A 26,548-nucleotide genomic window follows, 5' to 3' on the forward strand; every position below is an offset into this window, starting at 1 on the left:
GCTAACTAGCTAAGCGTTTTACCAAAAGATAAGGCAAAAAAACATACATATTTACTGATCTCAGCCCTCTGACATTTGTGCATGCTGCCGCAAAGAGTGACTTGTTATGAAAGTACCACTAATTACAGAAGTTAGCATGCTACACAGTCCTTTAGAATGGCAACATTACATAAAATGACCATCCTGATATGGTTATTTAATGGTAATGTATGTTGTACCACTTTGCAATGCTGGTGAAATTAATATTTTGGGGTATTTCATAAAACAAAGTCCAAACAAAATGAAATCTTCAACAGAATGTTGGATGGAGCCAAAGGGTTTCAGCTCATATTGCACAAACCTCTCAGGCTATAACTGATTTTCAGTATAAAAGCACTGGAACATGAGCGGTCTGGATCACAATTGAGGTAAAATGGCTGTCAGTGTGAGCAGCTAATGGATGCTCACAGCAGGAGAGTGGCTGAAGCCCTGAGAAAACCCTGCAAGGCATCTCAGGGAGGCATGAAGCAGCTGCACTGTGGATAGAGGAAATGCTGCACAAAGGTGACAGGACTAACTTTCTCTAAACGATCACAGAGTTAAAATGACTTAGAAAGCGGATAATTGGAGGCTGCTCTTTGCCAGAGTTGCCAGTTTGCCAAATCAAATCATAGGGAACCGTGTGATTAAGAGGAACCGGGCGACAGAAGAGAAGAAATGTGAGTTTCCGTGTGTTTGTGTGTGTGTGTGTGTGTGTGTGTGTGTGTGTGTGTGTGTGTGTGTGTGTGTGTGTGTGTGTGTGTGTGTGTGTGTGTGTGTGTGTGTGTGTGTGTGTGTCTGTGTGTGTCACTGGCCACTGCAGTGAGTCATCAAAAAACCCATGATAGGGTGTGGCAAGCCATAAATGCCTGTAACCATGGAAGCGTGACACAGTACAGAAATATGTGTAAATACTCGAGGCCAGAACAGTGGTCAGAGGAGATAGCATCGCTACTGGCAACCAAAAAACAGACAGACTCTTCCTGGAAGGGGAAGCCGTTCGTTGATTCATCACCAAGCAACCATTGTGACCATCCAAAAGTTGCAGATGATAAAAACATCAAAAGGCTGGCAGTGGGGGTGCAGGATGATGTGAGCGCAGACTGGTTTTGACATTAGTTTGAAGAGGACACATACAGCTGCGGAAAAAATTGAGACTACTCCAATTTTTTTTTATCTCTACATGTATAGCAGCTATTCCAGTATGTGTTGAATGCCAATGAGAGAAAAATTGTGAGTAGTTTATAGAATACAATAAAAATAAAAATAATAATTTAATTAAAAGACAGGTCTATAAATAATAAACAACAGAAACTGATAATGCTGAAGTGGTCTCTTAATTTTTTCCAGGACTGTATTCCCCTCAAGGCTATACATACAGTCACACATGTAATGCCAAAATAAAAAACCACAAGGACAGAAGTTGAATAATTAAAAGGAACACTTATAATTTGAGTATCTCCACTATTTTGGTCTGAAACTCACATAGCTATTTGCCTCACTTCCTCAACATTACCCAGAAGCTCTGCTGCAAGCAAGGATTCTCTACAACACATACCGAGCTACAGAAGAGAAGTCAGTTAGGCTGCGGTGTTGTTAACATTTTTTCTATGAACATTTTGACTCTTTGACATTCTCTTCTGCTGTGTGGCCCAGGGTCACCATAGGAATGTAGTGAAACTGCTGTGAATCCAAGCAGAGTACCGAGTGTTCCTTTAAGCTCTAGCAAAAAACGAGAGTGCTACACCAAACTCTTTGCAGCCATTTAGTATTTCTTACAAGCTGCCAAAGGAGATAAGCTCTGAGCTTCAAAAGGAAAGTTTATGTCGGTATGTTCTTGTTGTGGCTGTCATTTAGGGATCCTCCTGCAGATGAGAAATGGCTCTGTTCTCTACAAAACTAACATAATATTTAAGAAATGTGCTAGCACAAACCAGGGAGTACTGCATCTAGATAAGACAGTCAAACTCTTGTTTTCTCCATGGATGCTTCCAGGCCTCAGTCAATCTTCACGACTCAATAAATCCCCTTACACTCAGACTCTGAACACCTGCGCTAATAAACTACCAGATGAAGAAGAAACTTTGTACAACTGCCGTCATTAAGAGGATACCACTGGAGGGAATTTAAGGTAATGGGTAGTAAATCCACTGTGGAGCAATGGTGGTGTTTCTGCATGCCAGATAAGCAAGAACAAAACTTAAAGGCACTTTGGCAAAGTAACACTCGCTAAAATCCTCTTTGGTCAAGAACACAGGTTACTGTGTCAGCATGATTTGTGGTGGGGGGGACATTAATGGAGTCCTATAAATCCTCAAAAACCGTACCGTGACAGTGTGAAAGGGGCTCCTTTAAAATAAACCCTTTCACTGAGTGCTTCCCCTCCTCTCTTCTGTCCGCTTGTAGGTGACTTTGTGTGACCATGATAGTAGAGAACAGTGGCATAGGAGAGCTATCATAGAGAGAAAGCAGCCTTCTTTATATGCAGTGGCGCCTTGCTGGCTGTAGTGCCTGCGGTGAGAGCTGGAAAACAAACAGTCTCTGCAGCTTTTAAAACTTCATCTCGTTGCCAGTTCTGTATATGGCACTAACAACGGCTTTATAACGTACAATTACTAAGCATGTCAGAGGGAGGGGCATTTGAATATAATTCACTTTGGATTGCAAAATAAAGAATGCATATCATGGTAGGATATTTAAGGTACTTCAGGAAGGCTTTGCGGCACAGAAAAATCTATCAATCAGTTTATTCAACATTTTTATAAAAACCAACAAGGCGTGGTTCAAAATGTTGTTTCAGAACAAGTCTCTTCTCTAAAATCATTTGTATTACAGCTGTGGAGAAAAATTATAGACCACTTCCGCATTATAATTTTCTCTTTGTTTTTATTATTTAGAGGTATGTTTTTGAGTTAAATTTTTTGATTTTTTTTATTGTATTCTATGAACTGCTGAGAATTTCTCTGTGTTGGAATTCAACAGACACTGGAATGGCTGCCATACATGTAGAGATAAAGATTTAAGAAACATTTGGAGTGGTCTCTTTATTTTTCCGGCGCTGTAAGATGATTTTCACAGTGATGAGTGTACAAACAGAGTGAGAGAGAGTCTGTAGTGTACTCAGGCAACAGAAACATTTAAATACGTGTCCAGGTCCTTAAAGAAATGTTTACTAATTAAACATGGCTTCTAAATTAAACTAAAATCTGATCAGAATTTATCAAACAGAGGGGGGTAAATGAAATGAAATAATAATTCACGCAGACAGTCTGTAAAAACTGACAGCACATGTGATTCAATCCTCGCACCAAAGGGCTCAAGATTTCATTTGAGATACAAGGAGGGACAGAGACATGGCCTGGAGCTGCACATCAGATACAGTGGATTCCCTTGGCATCACAGCAAAGAGTTTGTCAGACATAATGATTAACATCCTGCAGCATCTCATGCCACCAACAACCACAGCACAGACCCCCAGTCACTCATTATTAAGTCAACAGAAAAGCTGTGTTCATATCCACGTACAGAGCTGGTGTGTTGCTAGAGTAGAAATGTGGAGAATGGTATTGAGACACTGTGACAGAGAAGGACATTGTCTCTTCTCAGACACAACGTTTGCATAAACTAAAGGTTACAGAAACAGGTAACATTTACATTTCTTTCGCACATCCAGGAGGAGCTCACCATTTCTGTGCCACCTGCAGCCTCCAGTGGCCCCGGGGACCCACAACTCAAACCCACAGTTTTAAAGGCAGGAACAGCCACTTACCTAGAGGAAAATACACAAGAGAAGAGGCACATTTAGCAAAAAGGCAGTTCTCCAAAAGTAACCACTTTAAAATGTAACTGCTAGTATACATGGAAAGAAAGCACTTTAAAACGGGGTGGTGTCGACACAAACACTGTTCATGGACAGTGCCAACAAAAGCTTTTGGAAATGCTTTTAACGGTATACGATGCAGATTAATGAGAACACCACCAAACCATTGTGGGCAAAATAAAGAAAGACAAATAAAGCAGAAATAAATAGAACTGGCTTTTGAAGTAGCATTGATCTTCATAGTACTTAACTCTGAATGCAGTCTCATTAAGGCCCCCACCAACTGTAATCAGCCTGCTTAGCTTCACTAACAGTGCCCCCTACTGGCCCCTTCAGGGAGAGCTGAAGCCCAGAAGCAGCTTTGTTTTAAAGCTTGTCTTACAAGTGGTTTAAGAGTCACCTGGTTTCAATTCCTGAGCTGAATCCCCTTTCCCTAACCAAACAAAGCATAGCGAGGGTAATCATGTCCCCCCCGAGATGAGGATTAGAGGAGGGAGTGTATGATTAGAGAGGATGTGTCAATTTACGGAGGCAGCCGCCCTTCTATATTACAGGAAACCTGGGGCTAATGAGTTTATGTAATCACATCAGCTGAATTAGGAGGACGCTCCGCTTAGATCGAGGCCAGACTTTTAAAGCAGCATGACGGACAGACTCACTGACAGCTGTAACAGGATTACACTCACTACTACTACTACCATTACTGAGGAATACAGACCCAACAGACCACACGATCAGCTCTCTCAGACTGAATTACACACCTAGAACAGAACACAAGAGACCAACACTGATGGCCTTGATTTTTATTGGGCTTGTTGTGATCCATGTTTCTGGTACTGGTCACTTTTTTGCCATCTCTTTAATTGTTGAAATTATTTATTTGCTTTTACACAATCGTTGAATAAACCTGAGGTTAGTGGTGATTTCAAAAGGTCCAAAGCAAGCTATCCCCATCCTGCAAGACCCATCAAGTAACAAGCCTCAGTGTAGTCTCTGTGTTGATAGTTATTTTAGGGGTTTGTTTTCTCAAACTCTTTACTGTATTTCATCATTTCTCTGAAAGTATATCTTATCGATCTTGGTTTGGCAGTTCTGCACTTTGTCTAAAATGTTGGTTTCTTATGGCGTGTGTATTTGGAAATGTGTTCCTACTCAAACCTGTGATACAGCTTACAGAAAATACACACCCCTTATAAAATGCACATTTGATTGCTGACTGGCAACAGCTGACAGCCTGTTAGCTAAAAAGCCCTGCAGGGGATTCTAGGTCTTCAGGTGTTTTCTGGGCCACTTGGTGGCAGCAGAAAGCAGCAGAAGAAGAACTAACTTAATACCAACATATTACTTGGCTTAAGTTGGTAAAACAAACCTGATATTGGTGTGCAAAAGATACATTTGGACCAAATATTCACTCTCTCTGTATCTCGGTTAGACCGCAGTAAAAGCAACGTAGCTCTCTATTTGCTAAATGTTAGCGGTTACTTTGTTGTTTGGTTTATCAGCAGATTGTGAACACTGCATTTATCAGAACTGTTGATGAAACGGCTTCCTGCTTGCACACTTGCAGTACCATGTGGAGCGAGTGAATCTAAAACGTTCTTCCCCAATGCATGTATGTGCAGTACCGTATGGGCATTCAGAAGAATATGCAGGTGGGTACCGACGAGGTTAATGTGCTAAAGCTCAAGCGAGCATTTAGAATACTCTTGAATAAGGAGTTTAATCAGGTGGCGTTAAAGAATGTGGGCCAAACATCAAGTATGTACTGTGCAGTTTATCCAAAGTTTAAAAAGAAGGGGGAGTTGATTTTTGAAGACACACAAATTCCCCCCCAAAAAATCTGGAAGCCCACATATTAAAAGGGCACGCAAATGAGTGGGCAGGACAGGAAGGAAAAAAACCATTGTGTCCGAATATTGTGGACGGGATTCATGAAACTGAATCAAAACAATAAGGATTGAGCTATAAAACCAAAACAAGCGGGAAGACATTTCAATATTCAGCAGACCTGAAGGGAACAATGGAGATGTGTGTTACTACGGACCTCTTTTCCAATACAACTGATCCATTGTTAATGTTGAAAAATATTGATTTCATTTGCATTAGGGTGGGGCCAGCTCTGGTGTCTTTATGTCTCTGCATGCAGTGTACACGCTATATTTCCCATCTGGAGTGACTGCCTGGACAGAAACAGGTGAGGAATCTGAAACATGGCCATGCACCAATTTCTTCAGCTCAGATAGCAGCTGAAGCATCTGAGAGCAACAGAATCCTGCTTCTACAGATACAGCACACTGACATATGATCCCTTCATATGTGAGCATGAAACACAGACAGGATGTGTGCATCAGCAACATGCAGCAGACACGCCTAATGAGGCCAGCTGAGACGTTCAAGAACTACAAATGTACAAAATGATGTAGGATATTTAGTGTGTTCAGTCAGAATCAAGTATGTTTTAAACTCCTCAGCTCAAATACAGCAGCACGTTATTTATCCCCTGCATTGGATCGTTATATGCTGGGAAATTCTTGGCAAGCGAAAGTGCAGCAGTGGAGAAGAAAGAAAACGCTGATGTGATGCTGCTGGACTTTTATCTGCAGATCAAACAGAGCACCACTGCAGATACACATGTCCAGGATGTTGAGGGGAAATAAGTGGGATACTTATTCAGCCCTAAATGGGAGATAAAAATCTAAACTATAGGTCATGAGGAAACCACAGTATAGCCCCAATCATGTTGTTGCTTTTACAGATTTGGGTCTGGAGAGCCTACATTGTTGATCTGTACAACTGAAAGCTGCAATCAATAGTTCCAGTGGAGGGAGTTTCACCTCATGATCATTAAAGGGATGGTTCAAATGTTTTGTGACTTAGGTTATCGTACCCTTTTAAACATCAAAGTCACACAATTACACAAATGAAAATAACCGTTATGCAAAGTAAAATGACAGGAAGGGTACACTTAAATTGACATTGGTTTGTTTGCTGCCGGATAGGGACAAAACTGCTGATGAGCCAGAATCACCTGCAGAGCTCCCTGCACATAACTCACTAAAGTAAAAACAAAGGCAACCCCTACGTGAGATAGTTTCACCGTTATTGTATAAAGGAGATTGCACTGAATGATTCCAACAAGGAGTAGTGCACTTTTAAAAGTACCTGAAATTGGTAAGCAAAACACAGGTTTATAATTTATATTATGTGTACTGTATGTTGGTTTCCCCCTGAACATAGCAGATCTTAATTAATGAACTTTAAAGTTTTCCTTATTAATGTTTTTGTATAGCTGCTTCTTAAAAGTGTAACATTTATTCAATAGCTTTCTGAGTATCTGTGTAAACTATTGAAGTAGCCACTGTCAGGAAACCACTTTGACACATACGTCTGAAACACTAAACCGTCAGAGGTCAAGTGTAGTGACCCCTGCCCTGACCTTTCTTTTAACTGGATATCCCTGGTTTGAAGCCGCACTGCTTAAAAGGCCCGACTTCGTGCTCTCACCGGAATACAACATACAGGGTGCATCCCTCACAGCACTGCACTGTTAGAAGTGTGTTATAACACACAGAGCTAAGGTCAAAGGTTAAGAACAGGTCAAGGAGGGATCCACAAGCTAGCTAAGAAGCACAAGTTCTTGTTTTGCGTTTGATTAAATGATATTATATTATATATATATATATATAGAAGTTGAAGTTGTAAATCCGCTCAGTAAGGGAGAAAATGCCCAGACGGACCCTTAAGAAGTTAGGGACAAAACAATTCACAAATCAGGTTAGAGACGGAATACTAAACAAAGAAACTAAAGTAAGTAACTACAGAAGAAAGAGAGGCTTCAATATACAGTATATCTTTCATTTAGGATGGGTTTTATTCAATCATTTACGATTGATCTGTAAACAATGGTCAATAGAAAGGGAAATACCTGCCAACTTGTTAAGTCATTTTCATGCAAAAATGCTGTTGTCAGCATATAAGAACATTGATATTCCCTGCATATATCAGCTGTATATCATATTAAAATAAAAAGAATATCTTTGGGTTTTGAACTGACAAAACAAAACCTTTAAACATCAATTTTGACTTTTAAAAAGGATTTTCTGCAAATTTAATGACCAATCAATTTAACGTTAAATAAATACTTTGCAGATTTAAAGGTAACAAATAACTGTAAGCTTTATTGTTGGATCAGCAAATGCAGCTCTTTGGGTCTTGTTCAGAGATCTGCATAAGCCTTAAATGAGCTCAAAAATATCTAGGTCAAGAACCCAAAGCTGTCTGGCAAAAAGAGGTAAAAGGGAGAAGAATATCATGATGGGTGAGTTCTACTGTCAGGGATAAGTCATCAAAGCCGTGTGTCAAAAGTGGCCCTGCTTGAGAGCTTCAACAGGCCCTTGTGTCAAAGAGCTGATTCTGTACCAAGAGCCTGGAAAAAGCTGACAAGAATGCACAATGGGAGCACTGGTTTGAGGTGACGACATGCTTACAAATGAAGTGAGCTTCACTAAGTAAGCAGCAGTGTTCAACACATTAAGGAACTCCTTTGGGAGCGCTCAGTGGAGCGAGGGAGCTTTTGTCCCTGGAGCTCTGGGGAAAACATTCTCAGCCCGTCTCAGTGAGGAGGACTTTTTTAGATCCCTCTCCAGGATCATTTAAAGGCCCATGCCACCCTGAAAGCTGCTCCAAAGTCTTACCACATTTCGCCAAAATACTCCAAACAAACCACAACTCCACACAGGACAGCTTTATTATTTTCTTACTCCTTCTGGCTCTCACCAGTTGGGTTGGGTTCTGTCGCCTCAAATGTGAGGCTTTCTGTGACTATAATTGTCAGTGAGTGTGCTGTGGATCCTTTACTTAGGGAGATGCTGAACATTGATTCAGACGGGAGTAAAGCAGCACACTCTCTATGGCCTGAACGTCTTAAAAACTTAGTCTGGAAATAGCAACCATGCAGACAGTGGTGCCTGCAGGGTATGAAATGTACATGGAAGGAGAGGAGTAGTATTTTAATATATTTAAGATGCCTTAGGGACAGAAATTGCTCAGAATATCCACATAGTTGGGTGCATGCCAAAAAAGAGCCTAAGAGTTTGATTTTAAAACGGCATTTGCCTTTGCAAATTAAGCACCATACCATTACCATAGTAGGTTTGCATCAAACCCTGGAGAATAGGGTATTATTAGAAAAAGTATGATACCAGAGTTTTGGACAATGAGTTCTTCAATTTACCACTTTATATTCATTTGAACAGAATCAATAATGATATTTAAAAAAAACAAGCCAAAAGTATCAAATTTAAACAGCATACAAGCAAGAACTTTCCCTAAGTTAATAATAATTGTTGGAATTCTGCAATAATGTTATCTAATATTAGAAACTATGATAAGAAATGATTAGGGGATCAAGAAAAAAACTGCTGCTTTGCCATTTAAAACAAAGTTACATATCTTTGTTTCGACAACTGAAGTAACATTACAGATATAGTGAAGAGGATTCTTTCACTTTTTTGACATTTTAGACTATTAATCTAAACAATAATTGCCAAACTAATTTTATAATAAAACTAACTGAGTTGCAGCTGTAATCTTATTACATAGCTGGTAAAAAGTCTTTGAAACTGACCATGCATTGGGAAGTTTCTGAACGTTGTCAGATCCATATTTCGATGAATACTATTGAGCTTTAAAGGTCTCCTATTCTTATGCTATATTTCAACAATATCTTGTAGGGCAACATCTATACAAAATGTGTCTGTGAAGTGTTTTGCTCAAAATACCAAACAGATCCCTCATTGCAGCATGCCTCACCCCCCTCTATTTTAGCCCTGTTCCTGAAGTGCTGATTCTGTGACTGTCACTTTAAATCTGAGCTGAGCTGAAGCTGGCCACGCCCCTTTGGAGGCATGCAGCTCTCTCTCCTCTGTGGAAGTTTTCTACCAGGAGAAGAGACTCAGCTAAACGCTGTGGTGAATAAACCCCATATTATGTTCCAAACCACATCCAGCATTATTTCTGAAACACTTCTCAGTGTTTACCACTAGAACAGAGACATTATATGTATTATATAAACAACAACTCTAAGTCCCTCCTGCAGACATCCTGCTGAACACACAGACACACAGAGGTGCTGCGGAGGGGATTCAGCTCGCGACTGTATATAGCGGACGATAGGTTGGGACGTGTCACGTGGGCGGGACGTTGCCAGGAGTTCAATGTAAAGCCAGCCCACATTTCGGTTATGACGTCATATCGTCAGCAAATCTGGATCAGCTCGTTTGTACCTCCGTTTTTAGAGAGGAAGAAAAGAGACAGGGTTGTATTTTCTGACACTTTGTGAGTCTACTCACACACCGGGGACATATATTTATGTATAAAAGACAGCAATAAGTGCATTTTGCATAATAGGGGACCTTAAATATCAAGCCCCAAAGGAGAACTATCTGCAAGAAATGAGACTGACAAGTATTGTATAACTGGATACTGCTACAGTGAGGCAGTGGGATACCTATAGGTGAGAGAAGAGGGAGGAGCACACTGCTGATGTAGACACTAGAGGCAGGAAACATCTAACCATGCTGCAGCCTGACAAGCAGCAGACAGAGATAAACATATTTCCTGCAGATGTTGTCCTCTGACCAGGCTGGACCCTCTTATCTCTGACTGAGGGGCAGGGTAAACCATGGCTGTATGCCTGCTGTTACCGCGCTGATGCAGCAGTAGTCACTCTGCAGCAGTCGGTGCGCTCTGCATCTCCCGGCGCAGACGCAATCACAGTGCCGCATGCAGCAGCAGCCCCCACAGCTTGTAAAACACATCCTCTCTGCACATTACCCCTGACCCCTGACCCCCCTGCTCACGCCTGGACACAAAGGACAACAATAGCTCTTCATCCACAAAGAGCAGAATGGAGGATTATGATTCCTCCATTTTACCTCACAGTCCTGAAACCATTCAAAACTGAACTTTCCCTGAGCCTGCATCAGAACGATGAGGACGTCCTCACCATCAAGGGGAAACAGGGCAGTCCAGAATGCGCAGAATATTGAAAAAGGCATGAGGAGTACCTTTCAGAGAGCTGATCTCATGCTGGATAGATCTTCCAGAATCCATGCTCACTGCCTCTGCTGCAAACAGACAAGTCAGCTCTGAAACACCACACGGGAGGATGCGTCTCTCCGCTATCGGCAGGCTGTTTCTCCCCCTCTCCGCGCCGCTGCTGCCACAGAAGTTGGCAGCTTAGTGTTTTTGTTCTCCCTCTCTCTCTCCTGCCGGCTTGCACACAATCGCTGTCAGCAGAGAAATTGTGAAAGGAAGGAGCTCCCTCCCTTCTCTCTCCCCTCAGTCTCACCCCTCCCTGGCGTGGTCCCGTCCCACTCTCGTGGTGCTCAGGGAAGCGCCTTAACCAATAACAGCCAGGATGCACCATCACATCACAACAGTGTGTACAGCTGAAGGGAAGCAGCCAGTGCAGAGAGTGAAAGGATGAGTGTAGGAGGTGCTGTACGAGGAGTAAAATATTACTCTATAAGTCTAGGAGGTAGAAATAAACAGTATTCTTTTAAATGTGGTGTTATAAAACTAGATCTGTTCAAATAAAAAGTATACAACCAGGGTAAGGGGCGTTTCCTTCTCCCTCAGGAGAACGCCGTCAGTGACTCAGCATTATCTCCCCTATAAAACTGAAAGCCTCTCTATTTTAATGAAAAGTGCTGCAGAGGATACCTTGAATCTCAGGGAGGGGCTCAGATGATGCAGCACATTTTGAGGAAACTAAACTTTGAATTAATGAAATCATGGCGTTTTGAAAAAGATTTCATTACATTCAAGACAGCAAATAAGAACTTCAAATTACACAAAATTGAAATTGAGCGTGTTAAAAAAGATATCAAGCAAACGATCCAATCCAGTGGGGAAAATATGCAAATAAAGGTTTACAGTTAAAGCCTCGACTGTGTTATTTCAGAAGATGGCCGTGAAGGTTATGCTGCCTTTGACTCAGCAGTCTCTTCAATCCTCCAAAGACTGGCGTGCACTCTGCTGTGTCGTGTCTGAAGTCAGCAATCCTGAAATTGCTATGCTTTCTAATTATGAATAGTATGACAGCTAAGGCATATGCCTCTACATTTAAGACTCTGACCAGAAGTGGAAAACAGATAGCAACCCATATGTGCTGTATGTGCCAGCCAGCTAACCACTCAGAGCAGACTGGGCTCTGGTTTCAGACAGAGGGTGAAAAGAGGTGCTGCAGCACAGGCAGTATGAAAAAAATAAAGAGCTTTTTGAACATTGGATTGGACCCAATATGATCAAATATGAACTCTGAAGATTAGCACAAAAGGGCCTCTTTAACATCATAACAGTTATAATAAATGGTGTTGTCATAAAGTCAAGCTAAATGCCATAACATTTATAATATTTTCCTGAAGGTTGACTTTCAGAAACGGATGTGTTAATACAGGATGACGAAGCACTGTGGAAACAATTAGGAGAAAAGTCAGCTCAACTACAGGGGAAATCCATGAGTAACTGAAAACACAATCCACAGAGCGTTGTCTAAAGCATTTTGGTAATAGGCTTAAACTTTGTAATATGGAGAAAGGAGAGGGTGAGTCAGCCGTTTGTATCCAGGCTGATGAAGCTGAGAATGACTCATTGTGGATTTGGGTCTGTTCAGTGAAGACGTGAGGATCATGCAGGTGTGTGTGAGCTGTTTGGTTTGAATGCGACAAACTATTCATGTGTCAGCCTTGAGTCATGAGAACACACTGGCATCGTACGGGTTTGGCAGGAATACGTTGAATGTCAAGCACTGGAGCGTTCGTTCCTGTGTGAAATCAAAGTTGTTTTTACTGACAACGCTGCCACATGCCATGGGAGGTTGTCATGTGACATTACTGAGTCACTTTTAAAACATTCACCTTATTCTTTTTCCTTAAACTAAACCAAATAGTTTCACAGAGCTTACCATGTGGTATTGTCCAATTTTGCAAGCATGATTTACATTAAATGTGCCAGAATCAGAAATAGTTTTTTTTCCAAGGGGGAAATAGGTTTTGTAACAGTTGTTCCACTATAGACATAAATAAATAACATAGAATATGTATATATACATAGGAAATCAGAATAAATAGATGAAAATATTTTAAGAAATGTCAAATGCAAATCAAAAATGTTACAAAAATAATAAAATATTATATCAACACCAGAAGTTTAGTGCCAGCATGTTGACTCAGAGTGCCTGACGCTCTGATGGAGTATCTGTGTTCTCTAAGAAGTGAACAATACAAACATTTTTTGAGAAAGGGGGGGCACCTTTAGGTCTGTGTTTTCCAGTGGCGGGCCGTGCATTTCACACCTAGGCCTTCAGTGATGTCCTACACAGTCCTACCTGAATTATTCCACCTCTTAATACCATCATTATGACGCCATGGCTCTAGAAACTATACATTTAGACAGAAACGCAGTATAACCGGGCGTTGCATCACCTTAACATAGTCAAGTACAACAGAGTTATATTAATATTTCCGAAGCATGTATAATCAATACATCAGCATTTACAGTTAACTCAATTAATCAGATTATCTGACAAACCGCTCCTTGACACCTGTGTCCGTCACATAACGCAGGACAAGTGCCAGCTGTGCTACATTACCCACATCTGACGTCTCGTCCACCATAACAGCGACAAAGGGTGCTTTTTTAATCTTCATTTTGATCTCTTCTCCCATCACTTCAGCAATAGCATAAATCAGGTCGTTTTGTATTTTGCCTGACGTCCCAGTAAACATGTTGTTTGTGTACAGGTGGTAATGCAAATCTGTGTTGTTCTCAGCAAGAAAAGAAAGAAGCTCCACGTAGTTTCCTCTGTTTCTGGACTCTGCGCTTTCATCGTGTCCCCTAAATGAAAGTTCCTGTTTACCCAAAAACAGGACACAATCAATCAGTCTTTCAATATTTCCCTATTTTTGTTCACCCTTTCGTTGTGGAGCTCCGATTCCCTGCGCACTTGTTCGTTGAGCTGTAGATCCACTCGGGTGTCTCCAAAGGTTTTCAAAAGCACCAGTGCTTCCAAGTGCCCAGCTGTGCTTTGGTGTCTCGTTGCTGCCTTGGTTAGACAACTCAAGTTTGCAAATTTAGTGTGGCTCCAAACACCAAATCGATCAGTTGCAAATACCAGGCATTCCCGGCAGTACAATTTCCCTGCTGTGCTAGGCTCGCTAGCGTTGGAGTTGGTCGTTCACCTTTTCAAGATGTGTAGCTTTACTTGAAAAGTTCGTTTTGAAAATGGCGTTGTAATTATATATTCGACCAAATTGATCTCTTCTCCTCCTACAGCCATTGTGGGTTGAAAAAAATAGCTTGTAGAAATCTACACAAATTAGCTCGCTCAAGTTCTAGTTCTGTTTGCTAGCTTTGCCCATAGACTGTATGGCTCTGCCTACTGCCTAGCTCTGCCTCTCAATAGTGTGTATCCAATCAGAAGATGTGCACGTGCTAACGTTAGCGTACGCCTGCTAGCTGGCCCGTTGTCGCCACATCGGAATCTGATTGGTTAACGTCACAGTTTTGTTTGCGTTCACTTTAAGCTACAGGCGCCCGCACTGTTGATTCTGAAGGCCTAAGGGCAGATTTCTTTGACCCTAGCAACACATTATGGCTGAAATATGATTGGATAAAAGCTCTAACATAAAGGCCAGCCCTCCAAATCTCGTTCTGAGGCTGGAAGCAGCGCAGCCAAGACGAACGCTATAAAATGAAGAGAATAGACTATGGGGAATAATTTAATACGTATTTGTGGAAAAAATATATCAAAATTTAATTTATATTCTGATGATGTTTAGGCCAGCAGAGAAGGCCTTGCTGGCCCTGACGGCCCACCACTGGTGTTTTCTAACATGGCTTCTGTTCTGGAATGAAGAAGAATCCCAAAATACCAGCTACAGCTCTACCATGTGATTTGATTCATTGCACTCCTATAGGACAGATGATCGTGTGGTCCCAGGCTTCAGGGCCACAGCTCCACACTGGTTCAGATTTCAGAGCCAATGCCATTTCCTGCTCAAGGTTGGTCTTCCTTCTAATGAATTGTTCAGTGGCCAGACCTCTTGAGTGCAAAGCTTTTAAACAGCATCCATTACACTTCAATAAACACTGCTATGTTTTGACTGCTGCCCGTCTGAATGCTGTCCTGATCCAAAGAGCACACCTTTGACAGCTGACTTTTATTATCAAAGATAAATAGCTGAAATATTTCACTATTTCTCAGAGAAGAAATCAACATAATAGCATTTAGAAATGTCCTGAAACAGGCCTCCTTTAAAAGAGAATCATAAAACAGGAATTAAACTAAGTAATTGGGGGCAAATTATATAAATTCTTCAGATACAAAAGAAAGTTTTTCCATGGATGGATGTATTTAACTTGCGAATTCACCTCGTTTTTTCAAATTTACATGATCCTACTGACTTTCTTTTCTAACAGCGGGATGCTGAATTCAACAGCCTGCCTCTGACATTGCACAGTAATCCTTCATCTTGTTCTTGTGCCCAATCAGCTGCCAGGTAAATACTTCAAGTGTGAGAAAATAGAAGCAAACCAAAGTATCGATGTAAAACACCTGGATGCAGATTGCATTACTCTACTGATATGTTTCCAGCCGTGGGCTCGCAGGCTGTAATGACCCCTTTACCAATCCATACACAATCAATGAATGCTGTTCGGCACAGATCCAGTTTCAGGCTGCTACAGCAGCAATGAGGAGATCAACGTTAAGACTGTTTCTGCCGGTGAGGGATGGTGAGAGATTAACCCTTCAAAGGATGACAACAGCCCCTCAGATTTCAATATTCACTTCTTTGGGATTGATTTATTTACTGTAAAGAGATCAAAATGTGACTGAGTCAAACTTGATTTAATTATCCAAATGTTCCTCTCTCTGTCTACTTCCTCAAAAAGGACAAGGACAGCAATACTATTAAACAACAAAACAAGCAGTCCCTTCCTATTTATACCGTTTAATCAAATATTTCACTTTGCTGTGACTCAGAGGTCTGTTATTCCTCAAAATGAGGCTCTCAGACAGAACTCTCTCAAAGCCTCCTGAGAATGGCTAATCCTAAAACCATTAATGCCCCCCGACATCAAATCAGACATTTTGAGGCTTTTTATTACTCTGTCTTGGTAGACCACTTTGCGGGCAGTAAACAAGCTGGGAGAAACCAATGACTGCAAACACGACTCCAACGTCCTTTTGACAAATGTACATGTTCCTTCAGTAAAACTGTGAATTTCAAAAATGCTGGGATGATACAACCCACATTTGGACACAGAGCTGATAGATGTTCTCCATCTAGGTGTGGCTGTCCCGGTGCCAGTGAGCCCGGGAAGGGAACTGGCTGAATGGAATGCATTCTTTCTGTTATTATTTAGAGTCAATAGTCAAGTGTTTGCTGAGAAAAGACTTTCTTTACTTTGTCTTGCAATAATAATAATGGACACCTCCATTGGTTCAGCACATCTCAGATTCAGAGCTGTACTCAAATCAGATTTTATTTATTGGAATCGCATGTTCCTGTTCAATACAAATAATTGCTTCTTCTTTTTCCCCCCAACTCTGCATTTACTTCGAGGTGGTGCACTGTGATTGGCCCTAAATGGCCCTGGAGCAGCTTTCTGTGATTTCTGACTTTCAGGGCCCTGCTAAGATCAGTGCTGTGTGAAGGTAGGGAAAGTAGTAGCAGCCTAAGCGCTGCAGTAAAGATTCGGGTGAAGGCTTCACACCAAAGACAAGAGGCCCCCAGGTGATGAGCGATGACAGACGCAAACATAACGCAGCAGCTGTGACATACTATCGTTTTTTAAGTGTATAGAAATGAAATGACTGATTCATGTTTACCTTAGTTCATACAACTGTAAAATAAGAAGAGTCTAAAGGCTTAATATTTATATTGTGGTAGGTTCAGAATACAGAGATTGATGCCAACTATCAGAGAGGAAGAGTAAGACATCTGATACAGCTGCAAATACACCGTTTCATATCCGTCCCATCACTAGACACTGCTAAATTAAGTTTTTCTGCTCATTTTGTTCTAAGAATCAGTTCCAAAAAATATCACATGATAAAAGGCCATAATGAAATTGTAGAATTTTAAATGACAGACAAAATTAAGTTTTGTAGCTAAATGTCACCATGCATGTTAGGCCACATGACACCGGGCTGAGTGGATGTTCCTCTCTTCACGCAGCTGTTCAGTACTACGCTGTCAGAACCCAAGCTGACACACATGCAGTTATAAGTCCAATTGCTCTCCATCAGAGGACCTGATACACCTCCTCCACCCCTCTCAGGGATGTGCCCCTTCCCACTATTAGAAGTTGGAGTTGCACCAGGACACTAGTAGTGGGGTGTGAGTGGTGTATCATTCTCAGAGGGTAGGTTGCATGCTGTCTAGATTCATTAAAGTGATATCAAACTCCAAGAACAGTTGTTGCAGCCCATCGACACACACATATATAAACAGACAACAACCCTGTCCAGTCAGGGAGTTAACGGCTGCAGCTAAAAATAATCTGTTTACGATTGCCACTCCCTGCTCATCTCACATATTAAAAAGGGCAAATTCAACAGTTTATATATGCAAAACGACACAACAAGAAGTGTTCTGAAAGATAAAATAACAGAACGTTTCTTCATCTTTAGGGTTCAGCATTTACCTCTACATGAATCTCTATGAGGCCAACGCTAAAGGAGGTGACCACATTAAAGGAGCTACTAAGTCAAGTTTCTCTTTCTCTCTGGGTGATGTCTGATGAGTTGTTGAGGTGTGGGGAGCAATCGGTGTAAACCACATTCCCCAAATCCTGCTGTGGCCGAAACCAGAGTCATGGTTGGAACAGTAGGAAGACTTAAAAAGGTTCTGCTGAGTTTCTTTGTTTCAGTTGAGCTTGAATGAAGTGCGTAAAATGACGTGATAATTGTATCTTTGATGAGGGCATGTAAGTTTTGTATTTTATATGTAAATAAATGATTAGAATTGTTGGAAATGCCTGTTGATTTGAATGACTATATATGTGTGTGTGTGTGTGTGTGTGTGTGTGTGTGTGTGTGTGAGAGATACTTTGAGACAGAAGAAAGAGAGCACTTAACAGTGTGTACATCAGCACAGGAGGAATTCACTGGCTGTGTCAAGACGACAATTCATTGTGAGGCCCACTATCCTCAGATCCACCACTTCTACAGACACACATCCAGGCTGCCTCTCTACCCTCTGTAGCACTGACAGAGATACACTAGGGGCTGTTCTAGGGTCAGCCAGAGGAACCGTTTATTGAAAGACGTGAAGGAAAAGAATGTACAATATTTAGCTCTCGCAACCTCGAGCACTGGGAAGCTTGTGTGCGCAGTGATTTTGAACTGGTTTTATTGTCAACTTGTCAGTCTTGTTTTTACTTTGACCACAATTAAATTTGAACCTTTAGATTCGGGTTTAAAAATATGTGAATTGCATTTAAAAGTTGAATACAATCCTTAATCCTTTGTAAGTCCCACAGCTGGGACAATTTCAAAAGGATTCTGCTTTAAACCCATCCTAGTATAAGGAGTTGTAGGAGGCAATTACATACAGGGGGGGGGCCGGGGCCTTACTCACAGGCACTTCAGCATTACTTAACAGCTGGGACTTCAACCACCAAACCAAGAGCAACAGACTGAGCTACTGCGCCCCTTATGGCCTACAGGAAGATGTAAGTTCATTGTCAGCCTCTAAAATAAGTTTAACTAGGCGAGACAACATCCATGTAGATGTTGTTATTGTTGAACAACAGACCCACAGCTCTTAGTTACTGCTCTAACATGAGAGGGTTAAGCAATAGCTCTGAGCAGGGTTTCTTGGAAAGACAGGCAGCAGTGCTTCCCAAAACTCAGGCACCCAGCTGAAAAGGGAGTACATGCCAGCTTGCGCACTACCGACATTCCTGGCATTAGTCTGGCTTACTGTAGCACGCCAGAACCAGGGTGTTGGCACCATTGTTCTACCCCCAAAGACCGGCGTGAGGCCAGGGTCTCTGTGTATTCTCATAGTAATACACAAGGTTACCGCACAGAGCACAATGGCAGGATAAAATGACAGTTTGTATCTGAATGTATCCTGGAAACTGGGAGGTCCCAGCGACCAGTATTTCTCTGCCGGTGACATCACCCTCACAGGCAGATTAGAAAGACATCCTTTGGCAGTGTCAATCAATACCTCCCCACTCCCCCAAACCCTGTGGGAAAGTAAACACGGCCTTCATACTGTTGAATCACCTGAGGTTAATTGTTAAAAAAAAACCTCATTGATTCTTTTCTCTTGGAAATTAGAGTAAAACTGTCAAACAGACAGCAGGAAGGGACGGGGGCATTATAATAGGGATCTACCACATGGATTTGTTTTCAGGCATCAGATAGTGACCTGTTCTAATTCTAATACCAATAACATAACCGTATTGTTATCACAGTTCTGACTCAAACTGTTCGATACATTTTTGTAGTTAAAAAACATTTTATAAAAAAGCATTTAGCCAAATAATTCAAATACAATGAATGACATGTAATATGCTAAATCATCATTTTAAAAAGGCTTCTGGAACTTCCAACCACATCTAAAAAGGTATGAGGAAGACCGTGGGATTTGGTTGATCTTTTCTGACATAGTTTAAGGTTAAAGTGACTTGTCGTGCATGCTATACTCTGGTAGCATAATTACGGTCAGCTGTTATTGTCTCCCTGGTTTTGGGAAGAAGGTAATCCTCCGTTCTAACACAAATCCCATCTCAGTTACAGGAGCTCTACTCCGTCCTCTCCAGGCAGAGTTCACTTGACATGGTTCATGGTTTGGACTTGCACTTCTCTGCAGACTTGAAATAGTTCCAGATGAGCTCCCCATGTCCAGTTAGAGGATATGCTCTTTTTTCCCTGTTATAGCGTGAATGCTCATTGTTTGGGTTTTCATTGAGAGGTGCAGGAATGAGTCCTAAAACTCAGAAATTAGTCAGCATTTTATCATTTCCAGTACAGTCGTCAGGAAGTCAGTGGTTTCATAACATGCCTGAAATAAGATCTTCTGTTAAGACAAGCTAAAGAGAGTTTCACGTATTGTTCTACAACAAAGTATGTCAGTAACTGCCACAGTGGTGAATGTCTGAAGCTCCTTCTTTCCATTAGAAAGTTTAATTTCTGCAATATTTCAAAATCCATTGGAAAAATCCTGGAGGAAGCCACTTCCTGGTTGGCCTATAGAAAAACATCATCAATGCACCACTCAATCAGAATTGTGAAGAAGTTACCTGGACAAGTATTTGTAATTAGATTAATTCATTTAATAGTACCAAACTATCATTTTATAATGCAGTTATTTGTTAAGTAACAGTCCAACTACAAGAACGTATTAAAACAAAGCAGTTTGCTCTTGGTTTAAGAATAGCTTTATTTGTGGAGGTACAATATTTAAATCAGTTCCTACAGTCCTGTCCACACACACACACACACACACACACACACACACACACACACACACACACACACACACACACACACACACACACACACACACACACACACACACACACACACACACACACACACACACACACACACACACACACACACACACACACACACACACACACACACACACACACACACACACACACACACACAGAGAGCCCACAGGGCATCTTACAAACGCACGTAAAGTAGCAGACAGGTGAGAGGATCCTGCTGCAGCACAGCATCCTGGGTAATCTACAGTGCAGTGTGGTTGGAGTGTAGGTGTGAACATATGTGGAGATAATATATCAGAATGTCCTCTGTCAACAGGGTTGATCAAACTGAGAGGCCATGGAACGACACACAACTAGCATACACTGTATTCAGCATGTGCGGCGTCTCACACCGGCAGAATACATTTCAGGAATTCATTTAAAGTTATTGATTTTAAGAATTCCCTGTGTCTTTAGGTTAAAAGAACTAAGTAAAATGGAACATGTTTTCTCTCTAAAATAACACTCATGTCTTGGTTCATTCATGCAGATTTAATTATATTCCACCACTCAAATTTTCCTCTGGCCCCTGCACACACAGCCTGCAGGGGCAAGAGAAGACTGATGGATGACAGAAAAACTGCTGCTCAAAAATCACAAGTCCACAGTTTCCACTAATGCACGCCAAGCTGTCCACAGCTTTAGTCTGATGTATTAGTTTATTGGCTTATAATGTGATCATCCTGTCATTAAATGTGTGTTGATGCTAATCAGATTATGTCAGCAGAAAATTGACAGCTTAGCTAACAGCAGACGTACAGTAGGAGGCCTTCTAATTTAAATAAGGATTCATTTCACTGTGAGAGCCTCTCAGCTCTTGAGACAAACAGCCAACTCAAAGCACACACACACACACACACACACACACACACACACACACACACACACACACACACACACACACACACACACACACACACACACACACACACACACACACACACACACACACACACACACACACACACACACACACACACACACACACACACACACACACACACACACACACACACACACACACACACACACACACACACACCATCTAAATATACAGTAAATGACTGCAGTGATTATACATAATTACACAAATCCATCACACATTACAGCAAGGCTTTTTGTTAAAATGATATATTGTTTAAAGGAATAGTTCAAAAACATCTTGGGCAAAAACAAAGAAGAATACCACAGTTTGCTACCTAGATCTTAAGATGAGGGCCAGACCCCAGGAGGTTAATGCTCCTGACCGACAAATAGTCCGCATTGTGACGCCAATCTCCTGTATTTACATTTGTTTGGTATAGAGTGAGGCAAAGACGACGATAGTTAGCATTGCAAGGGATCCTGCATCAAAAACCAATGGAATCTTTCCATTTGATTTCGGAATATTACAGGAAACAAAATCTGTGGCTTAGCATAATGTAATAGCCAGAAGTGAATAGCTAATCTTCGGCTATGGAAACACTACGGCAGCAGCGCTAAACAAAAATGGCTAAACCAATAAACTTGTTACCTTTGACAGCTAACCATCACCTGGCTCCAGCTAGTACTCTCCCAACATTGTTTCCCAAATAACTCTCACCATCAGCAAGGAAGCAAATAAGAACAAAATAATATCCATTAATAACAATCTTCACATGTATAGTCCTGACACAAACATGAGTAAGAGCTGTGCTGGTCTCTTATATTCCCTGACATAGATTTCACAGAGTAATTATTATTACTATTCATAGTCCCACTGCTCTAATATCTTAAAGAGAAAAGACTGCACTTTATTGCAACCAGTTCCCACAGTCAGCTTCCTGTCAGTGTGACGATGTATCCGTGCATTAGAGTGATTTTATATGTGCACAGCATGTGTGCATCGCTGAAGGACTATTGCTATTTTGGAATTCCAGATCAAGTTGCATGAAACCGATCGGAGGCAAGTACTGGAAGCAAAGTGTGTGTGTGTGTGTGGGGGGGCTCAACAGGGATTCACAAGACAAACTTATCGCCACACACACACACACACACACACACACACACACACACACACACACACACACACACACACACACACACACACACACACACACACACACACACACACACACACACACACACACACACACACACACACACACACACACACACACACACACACACACACACACACACACACACACACACACACACACACACACACACACACACACACACAGTCTGTTGTAGCTGCAGGTTTCCCAATGGAGTGTTTGAGTAGTGGGAGTGGGTCACTGAACACAGATATAGTCACAGAGCGCCGCTCTGCAAACAGAGAGGACATCATCAAAAATGAGGAGGCTGTCATTCTGATTTTTAACCTGTCACAGTTCACCTGAAAGCTCAAATGAGCAAAAGGGAAACAACGAGAGTTAACTTACCTCAGTAGAGATAAAACATATAAACATGCAGCTGAATATGAGCATGATAGGACCCCTGTCAGGTGGCTTTACAGTTAGATTTTCTGTTTTATGTCTTCTGCCTTAAAGATGTATTGCGTAAGACATGACAACTTTTTGTGTTATATATAAGATTATTGTAAAGGAGTATTAGACATCTCGTTCTCTTTAGGATTTAATTGACAGACCGATCTTAGAAAGGTTTGTGAGAAAAAGTCAATTACTTAAAAAATAAGTTCAATATAGGACAACAAAACCCCCGACTAACCAAAAAAGAAAACAACTCCTCTGAGATTCACTGAGGCGAGGTCACTGTGGTCTTCCATCTTATTGAGCTAAGTCATTTTAGTCCGTCTTTCAACTAGAATAACTTGTAAACTGGTGGGATAAATACTTGCGGTGAGTATTTACAGAGCTGCATGTTGTACATGAATAGACCTGTTCAGTCACTGTTATAACACAGCGCGGCTCAAACACACTTCATTCTCCAGGGAATTCCACCTGCTGCAATAACTTACGCATGTGGGCCTCACTACCCTCTAATGGGAGATTAAGCCATTTAGTTTAGAAATAAATATCCAACCCGCCCAGTGATTAATACAAGTTGTACACGAGGTATACTTTGGGAGAATCTGATCTCTCTCAGCAGTGTTGTGAATTTTGAACGGTCAACACCGGTGTTAAAAATAGAACAGAATTCATCGACGTCAGCAGAGCATGGCAATAAGAATGTAAATGATCCAGTCATACTCATAATTACACCTGCTTACAATAAATGAGAAATACAGGCTCAGTGTTATTTAAGGCGGATTTTAAATTGCTGAATGAAACTATAATTGGAAGTTTCTCTTTTAATGAATGCCTGTTCTTATGGCGCACCATGGTTACAGTATTAAAAGGGGCCATACTTTCATTTTCCAGTTCACACACACATTCAGACTTATTCAACTGCACTTGAGAAACGGCTGACGTTAAATGACAAACCTCTAAACAATAAATCCACTTTCAGCACAAACACCATTAGCATCACACCATAAGGAACAGCTTCTGCCTCTCTTTTCCTCCTGATGTCTCCAAACTTTACAATCAGTCTGGTTGTATAATTATCTAAAACAAATAGCATCAAGTCAAAAACCAACATTAAGAAAGAATAAGAGGAAGTGGGACCCTGGCAGAGGGGCTAGAGGTTATGACGGAGGCCTGGCGCAGCAGAGTGGTGCCAGCAGAGCTACACAGCAGGAACTCTTCCCACAGTGACATGCACAGTGGGCAACCACATGGGAAGAGAAGGACTAGACCAACGGGAATGGATGAATACTGTTCCCAACATAGACACAAGACAAGGCCCATTTTATCCTTAGGGAGGCCCAATTGTTGCTTTTACTTCTAACCTATTTTTAAGCAGAGCTTTGCTGAACATCCGTGCAGCCTCTCAACAACAATGCCTAACTTTGATACACACAACTATACTGTCCAAACTACTAAACAGCTGCTTTCCAAGTATGTCTTACTGTATATGAATGGAAAGCAGAATAGGAGAGCTCAGCTGTTACGGTCAGCCTGTGTCGTAGCCCAAACCAGCTCCAGATGTTGCTGTACTACACCTGCCTTCACTTGACCCATAAAAGGCAAGAGGCCGCTGGGTCAAAACCCTCAATATGATTCCTGCCCAATATTTCCCTCCTCATTCACAAATACAAATATGTTGGTGCATAGAGCACAAGAAAACAATAATGTGTACAAATGCAAATACATTTTATTTAAATTATCAAACAAGAGGTACACAGACATGAACAAGCGTGCATGCTAGGGCTGGGTGCAGCCCAATGATGGTTGACCGCATAGGGCTTTTATTTTGAAGTTCTTTCTTTGAGTGCAATACTCTTTAAGGGTCAGAGTGATTATGTCTGCAACAGAAGAGTTTAAAAAGAGTTGAACTTTTAAGGCCTCCTCATGTCAAACTTTTAATGAAACTAACCACAGAGGACAGGATTCCCTCTCAGGTGTAGCTGGCCTTTCTGTGTCTGCTTTCTGATATGAAAATCCCTTTCAAGTCATGGCAGAGTTTACCCAGACATTATCAAGTGAATGTCTTTCTGATGAGCCGCCTTGTTGGCTGGTGGTTCTTATCACTGTTGGCCCTGTGCCATTCAGCCCAGGGTTTCAGCTTGCTATGCCCACAGTGCCAGTGATTCCCTGTATGTTAAAGAGGCTCACAGCTCAGAGAAGAGGACACAGACTAGGACTCCTTTGTTTAATAATCGCTTGACCCGAAGGCCAAAGTTCATCCGCCTGCTCTCAGAGATATCTGTCCATGAGCTCTAATAGACCACCAAAGAGGAAACTATGGTTTAAACGCAACTTGGAGGATGTGACGCTGCCAAGAATCACTCCCACCCATCTCCAGTGATAATAATAATAAAGATTTGATGCTGACCTTTATGTGGCTCCAGCAGCTCTGTGCAAAGTTGTCAGTAGAGATGGGACGACATTATGGGATATATATTATAGGATTTTATCGGGGATCGTTATAAAACCCTTACAATAAGTTGACTACAGCTAATTATCAAGATTATCATAAATATCTTGACATGAATTACTTGAAAAATCTAAAAACATGATACATAAAAACACTTTCAACCATAAAATCATGTGTCCTGTGTGTGATTCAATTAAATACTTGTAAGGGGAAATGATTCAATGTATTTCAGTGCCTTTTTTTTGTTTACAGCATATTCTGATTGTAGGGATAATATTGTGAGTTGTTATTATTTTGCCAGGATAACTGTGACAAGAAATGTTCTTATTGTCCCATGCCTTCGGAGTCAGACCACATTTAAATGTCATTTTTATAATAGAAATATCATACTTCCTGTTTTAGATCCCACAGGGCAAATGACCATGAAACCAATGAATGCTGTCAGTCAGTCACCATACTGCACTCACTCACAACCCACCTCCCATTCAAGCAGTATCATATTATGCACAGTGAAAGCCAATAAAGAGGAGAAGAGGCGGGTGTTTTTACCTTTATACTTTTCTCTGACGTTCTCATAGGCTTGCACATAGTCCTGCTCCTCTGCCAGCCTCTGACCCGGGTCAAACATGGGCATGGACATGGCCTGGCTGCTACTCGGAGTTATGGCAACTTCCTTTCTCTTTAAACAGTCTTTTAAACTTTCCACTGGCACTCTCTGACTCTGTGACCCTTCAGTGCTGATAAAAAGCCCTCCTGGCTGTGTGTCCACCTATCTGTCTCTCCCCACCTTCTTCCTCACCCACACTCAGTCACAGTGTTCCCTCTAAAGCTGTAGGTTTCATTCCAGACCACCACCACTCCCCTCCTCAGCTTGAGAAATACCCACACACACACAGATATCAGACCCTCCTCTTAAAGGCACAGAGGCGAGCACACAATACAGAGATAGATGCCAGTTGAGGCAGACAGCAGATCACACACACACACCGCACCCCTGATAGAGAGACACACATGGCTACCTCGATGAAAAAACAAATGACGGAGCTGCGTGGGGTTATTTGAGTTCCAGCTGCTGGAGAAACTGGAGCAAGGCAAGCCAAGAGGATTCTGTACGAGGCACAGCTTTAAAAATGTAATATTCCCTAAACTGAATGACGGCAGGATTTGAAGTTTAATGCCAGAGAACCACACCTCTTCAGCTCACAGATAAACAGCCCTATGTGAGGA

General features: G+C 41.5%; 1 protein-coding gene across 4 annotated transcripts in view; it reads right to left on the minus strand.

The window, feature by feature from the left end:
- The window catches only part of pleca (plectin a), a 98,288-nt gene that overhangs the window by 60,560 nt on the left and 11,180 nt on the right, over positions 1–26,548 (minus strand). For 2 of the 4 annotated variants that reach the window (XM_063899872.1, XM_063899870.1), the window contains exon 1: positions 25,871–26,078. The exons of the other annotated variants lie outside the window; for them this stretch is intronic. In XM_063899872.1, coding sequence (XP_063755942.1) covers positions 25,871–25,961 — 91 coding nt within the window. In that variant the 5' untranslated portion in view covers positions 25,962–26,078. Of the gene's footprint in view, positions 1–25,870; positions 26,079–26,548 lie in introns of those variants that run through there. 4 annotated transcript variants of the gene reach the window in all.

This window comes from Eleginops maclovinus, chromosome 13 (genome assembly GCF_036324505.1).
Source record: "Eleginops maclovinus isolate JMC-PN-2008 ecotype Puerto Natales chromosome 13, JC_Emac_rtc_rv5, whole genome shotgun sequence".
Lineage (NCBI taxonomy): Eukaryota > Metazoa > Chordata > Actinopteri > Perciformes > Eleginopidae > Eleginops > Eleginops maclovinus.